The sequence below is a fragment of the Pseudophryne corroboree genome, chromosome 1, assembly GCF_028390025.1.
Source record: "Pseudophryne corroboree isolate aPseCor3 chromosome 1, aPseCor3.hap2, whole genome shotgun sequence".
In the NCBI taxonomy this organism is placed as follows: domain Eukaryota; kingdom Metazoa; phylum Chordata; class Amphibia; order Anura; family Myobatrachidae; genus Pseudophryne; species Pseudophryne corroboree.
The window spans coordinates 523,916,396-523,932,578 of record NC_086444.1 but is presented as its reverse complement, the minus strand read 5'-3'; the positions used below and the strand labels follow the sequence as shown (position 1 = coordinate 523,932,578).

The 16,183-nt window shown below is 43.7% G+C and overlaps 1 protein-coding gene across 2 annotated transcripts in view; it reads left to right on the top strand.

The window, feature by feature from the left end:
- Nucleotides 1-15,436, top strand: part of SPATA6L (spermatogenesis associated 6 like) — a 143,783-nt gene extending 128,347 nt beyond the window's left edge. The window contains exons 7-14 of one of the 2 annotated variants that reach the window (XM_063913975.1): nt 532-609; nt 743-994; nt 4,228-4,321; nt 4,620-4,663; nt 4,978-5,096; nt 7,149-7,239; nt 7,759-7,848; nt 15,249-15,436. In XM_063913975.1, the coding sequence (XP_063770045.1) occupies nt 532-609; nt 743-994; nt 4,228-4,321; nt 4,620-4,663; nt 4,978-5,096; nt 7,149-7,239; nt 7,759-7,848; nt 15,249-15,254 (774 nt within the window). In that variant the 3' untranslated portion in view covers nt 15,255-15,436. Of the gene's footprint in view, nt 1-531; nt 610-742; nt 1,004-4,227; nt 4,322-4,619; nt 4,664-4,977; nt 5,097-7,148; nt 7,240-7,758; nt 7,849-15,248 lie in introns of both variants that reach the window. The other variant, XM_063913974.1, reaches the window with a different exon arrangement.
- Nucleotides 15,437-16,183: the final 747 nt, after the last annotated feature.

Genomic DNA, 16,183 nt, shown 5'->3' with positions numbered 1-16,183 from the left:
AGCGAGTCCCCTTGCGCGCTCGCCATTATTGCTACCGGTGGCTCACTTCGCTCACCACAATCCTGTTCCCACTCGGTTGGTGGCGTGGACCCACTACCGAGTGGGAATACTGAGCCTTTGTCGGGATTCAAGATGTCGGTATATCACCGACTGTCGGGTTTCCGGTATTGGTCTCCGGAACTCCAGGATCACGACAGCTAGTATGTTGACTTCATAACCAATAAACAACTGTTGATATTTTGTCAACATTTTGATTGTTGAAGCTTTGTACCACGTTTTGATTAACAGCATTTTATGCCTGCCAACATTTTATAACTATTGACATCTTGGTTGTCGACATTTTATACCTTTCGACATTGTTACTGATGACATATCGACTGTGTTGACATTTTGTATGCCCATTTGGCAGTGTTACTGCATCTGTACACCTAAAAAGTAGGAAAAGAAAACAACTCTTGACATTTGCATTACTATGCCTAAGTGTGCATGAATAGTCACAATTAATGTGCATTTTCTCTTTATTCCCCGAAGGGTATTGCCCCTAAGATTGAGTTTTCTTCAAGCACAACCATCAAAGAAAAGCCAAATGATTTCCAGAATAAGCATCCAGTAAGTTTATATTCCTCATGTAGTTACTGAATTCTTTATCCTGAGTGTTTTATTGAGTTGTTGTGCCTTACAATGTTCCAGCTATCTTTGTATGTACCTAACCATAACACCTTGCACTGCATTGCTGTTCCAGTCAATGAAAGCCCAGTCCCGAAGATCTTTGCCGAACTCTCCCAGTAGAAAATCAAGAACTCCAACTAAAAGTTACTCCAGTCCAGAGAAGAGTTACAGCAGTCCTACTACGTCATCAAAGTACCGATCTCCATCACCGTATACACAAAAGCGGATGTGTGAGCTTAACAATGACAATGAGCAGCGACTTGCCCATTTAAGTTTGGGCAATTACGAGTTTAAGTCTGATGCTGATTCAAGACCTCCATTTCTTGTAAGACATGTACGTTTCTAACACGCTAAAGAAACCCTAGATTGAAATAGAAGCAGCACTGTATGGGGCCTTTTTACCAAGCAGTGAAAACCCCTTTTTCATGCATCCATTCAGTTATGCAGAAGCCCCAATATTTCTAATAGAGAAGGCACATATCTCAGTCATTTTATATATTTCATGTAGTTATTATTATCCTTTATTTATATCGCCCCACAAGGGATCCGCAGCGCCCAATTACAGAGTACATAAATTAAAAAGCGAAACTGGACAATAGTGACTTCCAGTTGAAGACAATATAGGACACGTACAGAATAAATAACACTGACATAAGTATCGGGGTGGCAGAAAACCGCAGGATTAGGTGCAATCAACGATGATTTACGTAAGAGAAGGATAAGCACATGAGGGTTGAGAGCTTACATTTTAAAGTTCTAAAAGATTTCTGCAGAGAAAGTGATTTATATATAAGAGCTATTGTATTTTTCTTGTTGAATAGAAATAGAGAATTCTGTAAAAAATATAAAAAGAAATGTGTGTGTCTGTGTGTGTGTGTGTGTGTGTGTGTGTGTGTATATATATATATATATATATATATACAGGGGGTGATTCAGAGGTGGCTGCAGGTAAAGAATTGGGCACAAACACCCTATATTTTACTTCTACTTTTCCGTTTTACTTCTGGACAGGTGTGCATCCATGAGACACTGCACGCCTGTGCCGAAGCTTATTGCCAGGAGGCGCAGATCAAAATTGAATGGTGATCTATGCAATTTGGGGGTTGCAATGCTAACTGTGGCGGCCATTTTCACTCGGATATTCTGCACCTGCCATAGGCAGATACAGTGTCGGATGAGGTGACCGATGGTGCACCGATAGTGTGTCTTTGTATGCACATAGGTAGATTCACGCCGCAGCCAGTGGCTGTCTCAATAGGATGCACATCAGATGTGGCATTAGCATAAACATGCAGTAGCATCAGCTACTGCACCTGCATTCACCTCTGAATCACCCCCACAGTGTGTATACAGTATATTGTATATATGTGTAGTTATTGAATTCGTTCTGTTTATGAACCAGAGGTTCCTCTTTACTCCCACTATTACTGTATAAAAAGAATAGCCCAGTCCAGCTAAGCCATAAACTGTGCAGACCAGGGCAGTCCCCAGCCCTTCCAGCAAAGCCCCCATTCCCTAATCCACTCCTCCTATACCCACAGATAATAGGGACTGTCACATAACAAAACATAAATATTAGGGGGTATGGATTAATTGCACTGAAATGCTTTTAAATGTCATGTGACTTCAGTGTGCTATTTGCATCTGGGGATAATTTACCACTGCAGAGTAAACAAAATGCGGCTCTGTGCATACAAATACAAGCTTTAATACAGGAAAATATGTGTAAAATTACATATGCAAATGTTTCCCCTGTTAAGGACAAAGTAGGCAGAATAAGCAATACTTATCAAACAGTTACAGTATCTCCGTCAGAATTCAGACCTCTCGTGTGTTCACTGAGCATTTTTATCTTGTTGCATAAGTAACAAACTGAGAACAAATTAATCTTATCATGTGCAAGATACTTTGCAATGTCATAAACATATTCATTTATTTACCAGCTGTCATTAGGCATCTGCATTATGTAAACCAATAACGTTAAATGTAGAACCTGCAGGTTTCCAAAACTGATAATTTCATGTTTCTTCAATATTAATGGACGGAATGGACAAATGAAAAGCTTGTTTTAATTTTTTAATTGAGATGTAAAAACTATAAACAATGAAATGTCCTGAACTGGTGCAAGATTGTAAAGATGAACAGATTGTAAAGATCCCCCCTCGCATCCTGATCTCACCCTAGACTCGCAGTTTTTGTTCAAATCCCTATATGGGAGTCCGCCGACACCGTAAATGCGACATATAGCCCGTTTACTCATGCCGCATCTGAACTTGCACAAGTAGATTGAGCCCATGATGTCACTTTCCACCTAACCTGTGCAATATATAAATCCTATTTATAATGCAGAAGCATTAAAACAAACTAAGAAACTTTGAGCAGAGATGCATTGTTCGTTAAAGACTCGTTCGATGTTACACTTAATGCTCTCATTTCCAGATCTCTCAGATTAGATGGCTCGCTGACATCTGTAACTTGAGGATTTTGTAGGCTTGTATGTAGACTAAACAGAGAGTAGTGTTAATGGCACAGAGTAAAATGGAGATATATTCTTAATTAGTAATAAGAGCATTTATTTATAAAGTACCAGAAAATCTTGTTACTCTTTACAAGCGGAAACAGAGCAGTAATAAATGAAACTGAGTACTAACAGGCAGGGAGAGACAGGTAAGTGTGCCCTGCTTGCAAATCTACAATCTCATACAGCTAAAGACTGCAAAATTGCTCCTGTACAGACCATGGTGAGATGAAAGGTAACATGTTTGTCAAACCATGGGAAAGCTAGTTACTGCCTATTTAAGAAAAACAGCAGCAGTACCTGTGCCGCCAGCTGCCCTATGTTATTTCTATCTCAGAATGGTGATGGCATATGGTGTACAGAGAAGAAATGCTTTAAGATTCTAATAAATTGTGTCTAGTTAAAATGACAATCAAATATTTTTTTCTTTTTTTTTCACATTTAGGGGGATATCTAATTAGGGGTGAAACAACATCGATGTTTCACCAATATTTTTTTACAGGCTATCCAATTTGGTCACCTGTAAAAAAAAAATACATTATCTCCCAAAAACACATAAGTTCAGTGAAACCTGTGTGTTTTCGGCACAAACAGCCCCATTTTCGGAATAAAACCAAGCTGTTTTCCGGGATGTGGTTTTGCCTGACTGAGGCAGGTGAAACAAAATCCCAGATAATCCGCATCTCGCACTGGCTTATCGGGGTAATTAGCTAGCCCCTGGTGGGAGGACAATAAACCGCGGTAAATTACCCTGGCTAATTGGATATATCCCACTTAGTTTTTATTGTTTATTTTTTTAATTTGGAATGAATTTACACCTGTTAGACCAGGCTCCAGGTGTAGTACACACGTCTAATCCATCACACATGTGCATTAGGAAACCCTACTTGCTGGCGATGCAGTAAGTCACTGTTTACTGCTACCTGCCAGTATTGCTGGGGTGCTTTTTTTTTTTTTTACTTTTAGACCCCCTAAAGCTTTCTAAAATGCTAAAAAGATGACAAAATGTATGTTGATAATAGTGACCACTTTTTGTTTAGGTTGACCTTACAAATGCCATGGGTGAGAAAGTGTCACCACAACTTCCATCTCCGAAACAGAAGCGCCATGCAAGTGGGCATGGATTAAGAAGAGGTAAGTAAATAGGTTATATAAATATAGTTGGTATAATAATCATCTTTTATATTGAGTTTTTGTTTTGCATTTTATAGTGTATAGCAATTATGCTGCAGTACTTTAGTTTCTTGTACAATATCTTGCTCATTATGTACATCGCATTACATTTTATAAGGTACTCTGAGAAGTGGATTTAACTTAAACTAAATGTATATTGCCATATTATCTTATTGAGTCTGTAAACATTAAGATAAATAATTTTGCTTTGAAAACGTATTTTTATTCTATTTATATCAGTTGTTTGTATTTTCCTCAGCTTTGACCATTGGCGATCAGCAGCATAGAACATCTGCAGAAGAGGTAAGTTGTATAAAGTAGGAAGACAATGGATCAGCCTTAAAGTAATAGGGTTGAGAATCGGAAAGTGAGAGAATATGGGAGAATTCTCCCGTTTTTTTTTAAAGTGGCAATAATTTTCATGGCAAAACCAGGTTGATTATGCCATGTAAAGGATTGCCACTTTAAAAAAAAAACAGGAGAATTCTCCATAAATCTCTCACTTTCTGATTCTCACACCCTATTACATTCCCTCCATGATGTTATTAAAATAACTATGTAACATATTTGTTATGGTTGTGCTTACTAAACAAAACTCCAATACTTTAATTGCATAGGACTGTTTGGATCTGAATGACCTGAACACATCTCGAAAAGTCAGCCCATCTGCGTTGAGCACATATTCTTCACAGGGTTTGACTACAAATACAGCTCACAGGGGAACTCTGTGGCAAAGGTCTGTAAAAACACAGCACCGCCTGCTATCTCTGAACATTGATGTTAAATTTGTCTTTAAATTACTTTTATCACTTTAATAAATTCAGTAGAACTAAATATACAGATCTATTCCCAACTGTTTATTTTTTTTTCTAAAGTTTTTTTTAAATTAATTTTTATTAGGCAAAAAAAGATATACAAAGCAAGTAAATAAGTGTACACACATAAAAGCAAAAGTGACTTCTGGGAAAACTTGTTAAGAGCATCATACAATGTTCTTAAAGATGAGTTTGTTCAACTGTCCGGCCCAAAATAAGCAAAATTCTTTATATTGCTATTCCCACCTATCTTGTTCATTTAGGAGCATCAGGATTCTGAGAAATGGCAAATTAAGTATTTTATTCTGAGATTTCTAATAGAAGAAAAAGACTTTCCTATGGAAACCGGTGCTAATAGGAGCCCTATACAGCACCAAACTAAGGATTCTAGAGTGGGGTTTCCAAATGCTTGATTTTAGAGCAACAATAGCCAGCCCATGGAAAGGGCATAATTACCACTTAACAAGCTATTGTCTGCCTCATACCAAGTGCTTTAAATATAAACATGGACAAGCCATATGATGCAGCAGTAGGGCCAGCCTGAGATGAATGTATATTTGTCCGGATGTGGGCACTATTCCATAGTCCAGGTCCACTACTCTGCGGAGCATTGAAGTCTTGAGGAGCAGCAGTAAAACCTTGCACTGAACCTGGACAAATATCATATATGTCCAGGTTCAATGCTAAGTTCTACTGCTGTAACCAGGCTGCGACTAATTACAGGCGATGATCGCTCAATTAATTCCTAAAGGAATTAATGAAACAATCGTCGGCAATATGTATCTCTATGGACACATTGGATAGTGTTACAGTATTAATGATTAATACTATTGATGGTCTATAATACTGTATATGGGAGAGAGTCTAAAAAGCAAACTTTGCACATGAATAGTTAGGAAAATATATATTCCATAATAAATATACATATACATGTATATTAATACATAATAAAACCCATAGGAAATAGACACAAGCTCTCAAAGCACACATTCTCCCACCTCATGGTAAAGCTCTTGTCTTCTGCTGACAGATGCTCTCTGGTCTCTCTTATCAAGCACCTGAGCGCTCAATGCCATACGGCAGCTCCATTGTGTCCCTTATTCTGCGCATTGTAGCTATAGCTGTAGTAAAATTGTATTATATATTACTACTGTTGTAGACATTATTTAAACAGCTACCCTGGGTTGTGTGGGTGGGGGCAGTGGCGGATTAAACCCTGTGGAGGCCCCTGGACAGTCGAAATTTTACCCACGATATTATCTCCTAATACGTTTTGAATGTTACCAATCAACAGTCTACGATCTGGAAACTGTAATGTAAGTCTGATGTCTGTGGTTTATGTACTTTAAGTTGTCAATGGGTACATTACATTAATACAGTATTTAATGTAAAGTTTTTGTTTCTTTGAGTTGATTCATTTTTTTTCTATCCTTTGGAAACAATATAAGACAGCTTGATAAAATCAAAATTATTTTGATCCATTGTCACAGGGCCACTAAAACGCGCGGGCCCATAGGCCGGTGCCTACTCTGCCTATTTGGTAATCCAGCACTGGGTGGGTTGGGCAACTAGAAAACCCCCTTCATTAACCTATTCTATATTGCAAGGTCAACCACAAAAGGAGTACAGTACAATGAATAGTTTTGTTAGCCACATGTTTATCTTACTGTTCTTTACCAATACTATTCCAGCAGGACAATGGAATATTGATGGGTTAGCTATTTTCCTGCTGCGTGAAGAGTGCTTGTATGGTACTACTCTAACAATGGTGGAGTACGAGTTGGCTAGCTATTATGGGATTTGAAAAAGGCAAAAGCCACTGTAGATCACAATCTGTAGCATACATTAAAATATTGAAGCATGTTAGAAAAACATGATGGAAACTGTCTCCATTAAATTGTTCAAAGAACATATGATGTACACAGTATTGTGTGCAGTATTTCTTCTTTCATTTAGTATGTTTTTTATTTTAGTTTCCAGTCTGAGAATAACACCTGGGAGTCCATACACAACCGAGTGCGTAGTCTATTATCTACTCACAGTGCCAAGCAACGACTGTTCTTAGTGAGTATGGTCCAGTTCTTTGCTGTTTTGACATTATTATAAGGGTATAATTCTACAGCATGAAAAAATAGGGCATAACTAACAGCCAGCTGACTTTTATGCTAAACACATTCAATTGGTTTCATGTCATTCAGAAATATTTAAAGTGGCTATGGAATTCTTAACTGCTGAGGAAGTCTGGGGTTATATTGAAAACGGCAGTAATCAGTTATTATATTGCCCGGCTTCACACTGAACGTGAGTGCCGCTTTAAAGTTTCCGCTCCAACCCGCTACTTTGTAAATATAGCCCTAAATGTCTATTATTAACATAGTGTTTTTACTAACCAGTAAGTTGCTAAGTTGCTTTGGCAACTTAACGGTAAGTGAAGTGATTGTGTTACTAACTCTTGCATATGTTCATAGCATGAATGATGCCATCTACCTCTCTATAATTCTCAGCTGCTATGTTCCGCATAGGATTATAGACAATGGCTGTAAAGTTGCAGGCTGCAGACTATAATAGATTTATTTCTTTTAGGATATCTCTGAGGATGAAGTGGATCAAATTCTTGAAAGATCATCAAGGAGGTCACCTAACAACAGTTTACAAAAAGTTGCCTTCAATAATGTAAGTAAAATTATATAGTTATTGTATTTTTATAAGCACTTAAGTTGTGGGGGCCCCCACTTATAAAATTGACGCCCTCCCCCCCACCTCTGCCACCACTATGCCCATTACTTTGTCTCCGGACTATCCACTGACCGGTAGTATGGTTGCTACAGATACAGCAGCGTGGCTACATCGCAGGTAGGGGCGCTAGGTGCGCCTGCGCCCAGGCACGCCAGGGAGCGCACAGAGACGCTCCCATTTATCTTGAATGGGGCCCGTGCGAGTCGACGACGTACGCACGTCCCATTCATGCCCGGCAGTCCGCTTCGCCGGGCGCACTCAGTCGCAGATGGAGCCGCGATTAGCGTGGCTCCATCTGTAGGTTTGCCAGATCATCTCTCTCTCTCCAATAAGGAGAGCGGGAGGGAGAAAGAGGGGAGCCCAGAGAGACCGGAAGGGTGCCAGGGACAGAGAGGATGGGGGAGGTTAGCGATGGAGAGAGTGAGAAAGAGGGGACAGCAAGAGAGAAAGGGGAGGGAACGTGAAAGAGAGGGTGTCAGGAAGAGAGAAAGAGAGCTAGAAAGAGCGGGTGTCAGGGAGAGAGAGGGGATAACAAAAGAGGGTGTTAGAGGAGGCATTCAGTGTCGCAGACCCAAATTCAAATAGGGGAGCCACACCAACTGCCAGTGAGTACTGGCGGTTTGGCGGCATTTGGGGTTGCAGATGGTGTGACTCCCCTGTTTGAATTTTGGACTCACCGATGGAGCCGCCACTGCAGGCATTCCCAACCTCTGCCCTCTGATCTCAGAGGCGATCGCTAGGCAACGACGGCTGCCATGCGCCGGCGCACTGTGGCGCCGGCTCATGCGCAGTTTCCGACCCGATCGCTGCGACAAACTGCAGCGAGCGATCGGGTCGGAATGAGCCCCTAGGTCTCTGATGGGGGCGGGCACTTCATGGCATTAGTTCCACCCTCTGTTCATCTGTGCAGCTGAATGTGCAAGAACTGAGACATCCACTTTTAGTGCCCATGCATGCTGTTATACAGATTGGTGCATCCTTATACACCAACATCAGACCACCATCGAAACTTGAAGCAGCCCTATGGTGCAGTTTCTCCCTCTGATCATGGCCTCCTATGTCTGTGTCTGTGCGTCTGTGAACACAGCTGCTGTCATTGACACACACATGGCGATCACTTAACACACCCATTGAGCGGACCATATGTGCGTTTACTGCTGGCCTCCTCCCAGTCACTGCCCAGGACGGGAATCACTTTACCGCAACATTTTTGATACATACCGTCTGTCTCAATCGCAACAGCACCTTTGTGCATATCTGTGTAACACATGCGTCATAGAGATTTCTCTGACGTCCTAGTGGATGCTGGGGACTCCGAAAGGACCATGGGGAATAGCGGCTCCGCAGGAGACTGGGCACAAAAGTAAAAGCTTTAAGACTACCTGGTGTGCACTGGCTCCTCCCCCCATGAGCCTCCTCCAAGCCTCAGTTAGATTTTTGTGCCCGAACGAGAAGGGTGCATACTAAGGGGCTCTCCTGAGCTGCTTAGAGTAAAAGTTTAAAGTAGGTTTTTTATTTTCAGTGAGACCTGCTGGCAACAGGCTCACTGCACCGAGGGACTAAGGGGAGAAGAAGCGAACTCACCTGCGTGCAGAGTGGATTGGGCTTCTTAGGCTACTGGACATTAGCTCCAGAGGGACGATCACAGGCCCAGCCATGGATGGGTCCCAGAGCCGCGCCGCCGGCCCCCTTACAGAGCCAGAAGACTGAAGAGGTCCGGAAAATCGGCGGCAGAAGACGTCCTGTCTTCAATAAGGTAGCGCACAGCACCGCAGCTGTGCGCCATTGCTCTCAGCACACTTCACACTCCGGTCACTGAGGGTGCAGGGCGCTGGGGGGGGGCGCCCTGAGGCGCAATAAAAACACCTTATATGGCAAAAAATACATCACATATAGCTCCTGGGCTATATGGATGCATTTAACCCCTGCCAATTTTTCCTTAAAAAAGCGGGAGAAAGGCCACCGAGAAGGGGGCGGAGCCTATCTCCTCAGCACACTGGCCCCATTTTTTCCTCACAGCTCCGTTGGAGGGAAGCTCCCTGACTCTCCCCTGCAGTCCTGCACTACAGAAACAGGGTAAAACAAGAGAGGGGGGGGCACTAATTTGGCAGATAAATCTATACAGCAGCTATATAAGGGAAAAACACTTATATAAGGTTATCCCTGTATATATATAGCGCTCTGGTGTGTGCTGGCAAACTCTCCCTCTGTCTCCCCAAAGGGCTAGTGGGGTCCTGTCCTCTATCAGAGCATTCCCTGTGTGTGTGCTGTGTGTCGGTACGTTGTGTCGACATGTATGAGGAGGAAAATGGTATGGAGGCGGAGCAATTGCCTGTATTAGTGATGTCACCCCCTAGGGAGTCGACACCCGACTGGATGGTCTTATGGAAGGAATTACGTGATAGTGTCAGCACTTTACAAAAGACTGTTGACGACATGAGACAGCCGGCAAATCAGTTAATACCTGTACAGGCGTCTCAAACACCGTCAGGGGCTCTAAAGCGCCCGTTACCTCAGGTGGTCGACACAGACCCAGACACGGACACTGACTCCAGTGTCGACGGTGAGGAAACAAACGTATTTTCCAGTAGGGCCACACGTTACATGATCACGGCAATGAAGGAGGTTTTGAACATTTCTGATACTACAAGTACCACAAAAAAGGGTATTATGTGGGGTGTGAAAAAACTACCCGTAGTTTTTCCTGAATCAGATGAATTAAATGAGGTGTGTGATGAAGCGTGGGTTTCCCCCGATAAAAAACTGCTAATTTCTAAAAAATTATTGGCATTATACCCTTTCCCGCCAGAGGTTAGGGCGCGTTGGGAAACACCCCCTAGGGTAGATAAGGCGCTCACACGCTTATCAAAACAAGTGGCGTTACCGTCTCCTGATACGGCCGCCCTCAAGGAACCAGCTGATAGGAAGCTGGAAAATATCCTAAAAAGTATATACACACATACTGGTATTATACTGCGACCAGCAATCGCCTCAGCCTGGATGTGCAGTGCTGGGGTGGCTTGGTCGGATTCCCTGACTGAAAATATTGATACCCTGGACAGGGACAATATATTATTGACTATAGAGCATTTAAAGGATGCATTTCTATATATGAGAGATGCACAGAGGGATATTTGCACTCTGGCATCAAGAGTAAGTGCGCTGTCCATTTCTGCCAGAAGAGGGTTATGGATGCGACAGTGGTCAGGTGATGCGTATTCCAAACGGCATATGGAAGTATTGCCGTATAAAGGGGAGGAGTTATTTGGGGTCGGTCTATCGGACCTGGTGGCCACGGCAACGGCTGGGAAATCCACCTTTTTACCCCAGGTCACCTCTCAGCAGAAAAAGACACCGTCTTTTCAGGCTCAGTCCTTTCATCCCCATAAGGGCAAGCGGGCAAAAGGCCACTCGTATCTGCCCCGGGGCAGAGGAAGGGGAAAAAGACTGCAGCAGACAGCCTCTTCCCAGGAACAGAAGCCCTCCCCCGCTTCTGCCAAGTCCTCAGCATGACGCTGGGGCCTTACAAGCGGACTCAGGCACGGTGGGGGCCCGTCTCAAGAATTTCAGCGCGCAGTGGGCTCACTCGCAAGTGGACCCCTGGATCCTGCAGGTAGTGTCTCAGGGGTACAAATTGGAATTCGAGACGTCTCCCCCTCGCCGGTTCCTGAAGTCTGCCTTACCAACGTCTCCCCCCGACAGGGAGGCGGTATTGGAAGCCATTCACAAGCTGTATTCCCAGCAGGTGATAATCAAGGTACCCCTCCTACAACAGGGAAAGGGGTATTATTCCACGCTGTTTGTGGTACCGAAGCCGGACGGCTCGGTGAGACCTATTTTAAATCTGAAATCCTTGAACACTTACATACAAAGGTTCAAATTCAAGATGGAATCACTCAGAGCAGTGATAGCGAACCTGGAAGAAGGGGACTATATGGTGTCTCTGGACATCAAGGATGCTTACCTCCATGTCCCAATTTGCCCTTCTCACCAAGGGTACCTCAGGTTTGTGGTACAGAACTGTCACTATCAGTTTCAGACGCTGCCGTTTGGATTGTCCACGGCACCCCGGGTCTTTACCAAGGTAATGGCCGAAATGATGATTCTTCTTCGAAAAAAAGGCGTCTTAATTATCCCTTACTTGGACGATCTCCTGATAAGGGCAAGGTCCAGAGAACAGTTAGAGGTCGGAGTAGCACTATCTCAAGTAGTACTACGACAGCACGGATGGATTCTAAATATTCCAAAATCGCAGCTGATTCCGACGACACGTCTGCTGTTCCTAGGGATGATTCTGGACACAGTACAGAAAAAGGTGTTTCTCCCGGAGGAGAAAGCCAGGGAGTTATCCGACCTAGTCAGGAACCTCCTAAAACCAGGCCAAGTGTCAGTGCATCAATGCACAAGGGTCCTGGGAAAAATGGTGGCTTCTTACGAAGCGATTCCATTCGGCAGATTCCACGCAAGAACTTTTTCAGTGGGATCTGCTGGACAAATGGTCCGGATCGCATCTTCAAATGCATCAGCGGATAACCCTGTCTCCAAGGACAAGGGTGTCTCTCCTGTGGTGGTTGCAGAGTGCTCATCTTCTAGAGGGCCGCAGATTCGGCATTCAGGACTGGGTCCTGGTGACCACGGATGCCAGCCTGAGAGGCTGGGGAGCAGTCACACAGGGAAGAAATTTCCAGGGCTTGTGGTCAAGCATGGAAACGTCACTTCACATAAATATCCTGGAACTAAGGGCCATTTACAATGCCCTAAGTCAGGCAAGGCCTCTGCTTCAGGGTCAGCCGGTGCTGATCCAGTCGGACAACATCACGGCAGTCGCCCACGTAAACAGACAGGGCGGCACAAGAAGCAGGAGGGCAATGACGGAAGTTGCAAGGATTCTTCGCTGGGCGGAAAATCATGTGATAGCACTGTCAGCAGTGTTCATTCCGGGAGTGGACAACTGGGAAGCAGACTTCCTCAGCAGACACGATCTCCACCCGGGGGAGTGGGGACTTCACCCAGAAGTCTTACACATGATTGTGAACCGTTGGGAAAAACCAAAGGTGGACATGATGGCGTCCCGCCTCAACAAAAAACTGGACAGATATTGCGCCAGGTCAAGGGACCCTCAGGCAATAGCTGTGGACGCTCTGGTAACACCGTGGGTGTACCAGTCAGTGTATGTGTTCCCTCCTTTGCCTCTCATACCCAAGGTACTGAGAATCATAAGAAGGAGAGGAGTAAGGACTATACTCGTGGCTCCGGATTGGCCAAGAAGGACTTGGTACCCGGAACTTCAAGAGATGCTCACGGAAGACCCGTGGCCTCTACCTCTAAGAAAGGACCTGCTCCAGCAGGTACCATGTCTGTTCCAAGACTTACCGCGGCTGCGTTTGACGGCATGGCGGTTGAACGCCGGATCCTGAAGGAAAAAGGCATTCCGGATGAAGTCATCCCTACCCTGATCAAAGCCAGGAAGGATGTAACTGTGCAACATTATCACCGTATTTGGCGTAAATATGTTGCGTGGTGTGAGGCCAGGAAGGCCCCTACAGAGGAATTTCAACTGGGTCATTTCCTGCAAACAGGACTGTCTATGGGCCTAAAATTAGGGTCCATTAAGGTTCAAATTTCGGCCCTGTCAATATTCTTCCAAAAAGAACTAGCTTCAGTTCCTGAAGTTCAGACGTTTGTCAAGGGGGTACTGCATATACAGCCTCCTTTTGTGCCTCCAGTGGCACCTTGGGATCTCAATGTAGTTTTGGGGTTCCTAAAATCACATTGGTTTGAACCACTCACCACTGTGGACTTAAAATATCTCACATGGAAAGTGGTAATGCTGTTAGCCCTGGCCTCAGCCAGGAGTGTCTCAGAATTGGCGGCTTTATCCTATAAAAGCCCTTACCTAATTTTTCATACGGACAGGGCAGAATTGAGGACTCGTCCTCAATTTCTCCCTAAGGTGGTTTCAGCATTTCACTTAAACCAGCCTATTGTGGTGCCTGCGGCTACTAGGGACTTGGAGGATTCCAAGTTGCTGGACGTAGTCAGGGCCCTGAAAATATATGTTTCCAGGACGGCTGGAGTCAGAAAATCTGACTCGCTGTTTATCCTGTATGCACCCAACAAGCTGGGTGCTCCTGCTTCTAAGCAGACTATTGCTCGTTGGATTTGTAGTACAATTCAGCTTGCACATTCTGTGGCAGGCCTGCCACAGCCAAAATCTGTAAAAGCCCATTCCACACGGAAAGTGGGCTCATCTTGGGCGGCTGCCAGAGGGGTCTCGGCTTTACAACTTTGCCGAGCAGCTACTTGGTCAGGGGCAAACACGTTTGCTAAATTCTACAAATTTGATACCCTGGCTGAGGAGGACCTGGAGTTCTCTCATTCGGTGCTGCATAGTCATCCGCACTCTCCCGCCCGTTTGGGAGCTTTGGTATAATCCCCATGGTCCTTTCGGAGTCCCCAGCATCCACTAGGACGTCAGAGAAAATAAGAATTTACTTACCGATAATTCTATTTCTCATAGTCCGTAGTGGATGCTGGGCGCCCATCCCAAGTGCGGATTGTCTGCAATACTTGTACATAGTTATTGTTACAAAAAATCGGGTTATTATTGTTGTGAGCCATCTTTTCAGAGGCTCCTCTGTTATCATGCTGTTAACTGGGTTCAGATCACAAGTTGTACGGTGTGATTGGTGTGGCTGGTATGAGTCTTACCCGGGATTCAAAATCCTTCCTTATTGTGTACGCTCGTCCGGGCACAGTATCCTAACTGAGGCTTGGAGGAGGGTCATGGGGGGAGGAGCCAGTGCACACCAGGTAGTCTTAAAGCTTTTACTTTTGTGCCCAGTCTCCTGCGGAGCCGCTATTCCCCATGGTCCTTTCGGAGTCCCCAGCATCCACTACGGACTATGAGAAATAGAATTATCGGTAAGTAAATTCTTATTTTTTATAAATTTCCGTTGGGAAAATCACTCAGCTATGCAAACATCGGCATCGCACGCAGATTACGTGAGCTGAAGTAAAATTCACGAGAATGCTAATTTACCATTTATTAGGAACCACTGCATATTAATGAGATGATAATGCATCCTGCACATTATTAAAGAACCAGTAACATAGGTATAGCAATACGTTTCTACAGTGCCATAAATATTGGTTCAGCCCAGAAAATGTCTTCCCCCAGTGTGTGTAGGCAGTGGATGTGTTTTATTAGGCCATTTGTCAGTCATGTCTGCTACATTTCTTTATACCTCTCAATGCCAGTAATGAAACGTCTGCACCCCAGCCTTACACATGTATGCATGGTTATAATGCTTCTTTTCTTTATTCCTCATGGCAAGAACTAGCAGTGACGGTGTCTCAGGACCCAGCAGCTTTGGACAGCTCTCCACAGCTGAGTCTGCGTGTGCTGAAACTATGCAATATAATGTTTGCAAGTAAATATTTATTTATTACTCTGTGTGTCACATTATTTTAATCTTTTATAAGAAAACAGATCCATGCTAATAAAGTATAGTACAAAAACTGATACGCTTGTTATAATATTTTCTTATTTGTTTCCTTGTGGCTATTAAACTAATGCTTATGGGGGTAATTCAGAGTTGATCGCAGCAGCAAATTTGTTAGCAGTTGGGCAAAACCATGTGCACTGCAGGTGGAGCAGATATAACATTTGCAGAGAGAGTTAGATTTGGATGGGTTATATTGTTTCTGTGCAGGATAAATACTGGCTGCTTTATTTTTACACTGCAATTTAGATTTCAAATTGAACACACCCCACCCAAATCTAACTCTTTCTTTCTCATATCTGCCCCCCCTGCAGTGCACATGGTTTTGCCCAACCGCTAACAAATTTGCTGCTGCGATCAACTCTGAATTACCCCCTATGTGCTGAGGCAGAGATGTGGGATGGCGGCCAATCTTGGACTTTTTTTTAAAGGGGCAATCATTTCCAAGACAGTTATACCTTATAAGTGTTTGCCCCTTTAAAATTTTTTAAAAGATTGTCTGGCATCTTGCACCAACAGCAATCTCGGACTCTATTACATCCCGCTATATATTTGTAGATAACTCAGAGTCCTGTTCCCTGTAGTAAAGTGCTAGGTGTGTATGGGCACAACTTTGCGGTGAACTTCAGTGACACGAAAATTATTAGGTGCTCAGTATTTCATCAGTTAAACTAAAAATCAGCCACAGATCTATTGCAATGACTTACTAATGTTTGTATGTTTTATGAATGTTTTAATACAAATCATATTACTATTGCCCGATATGA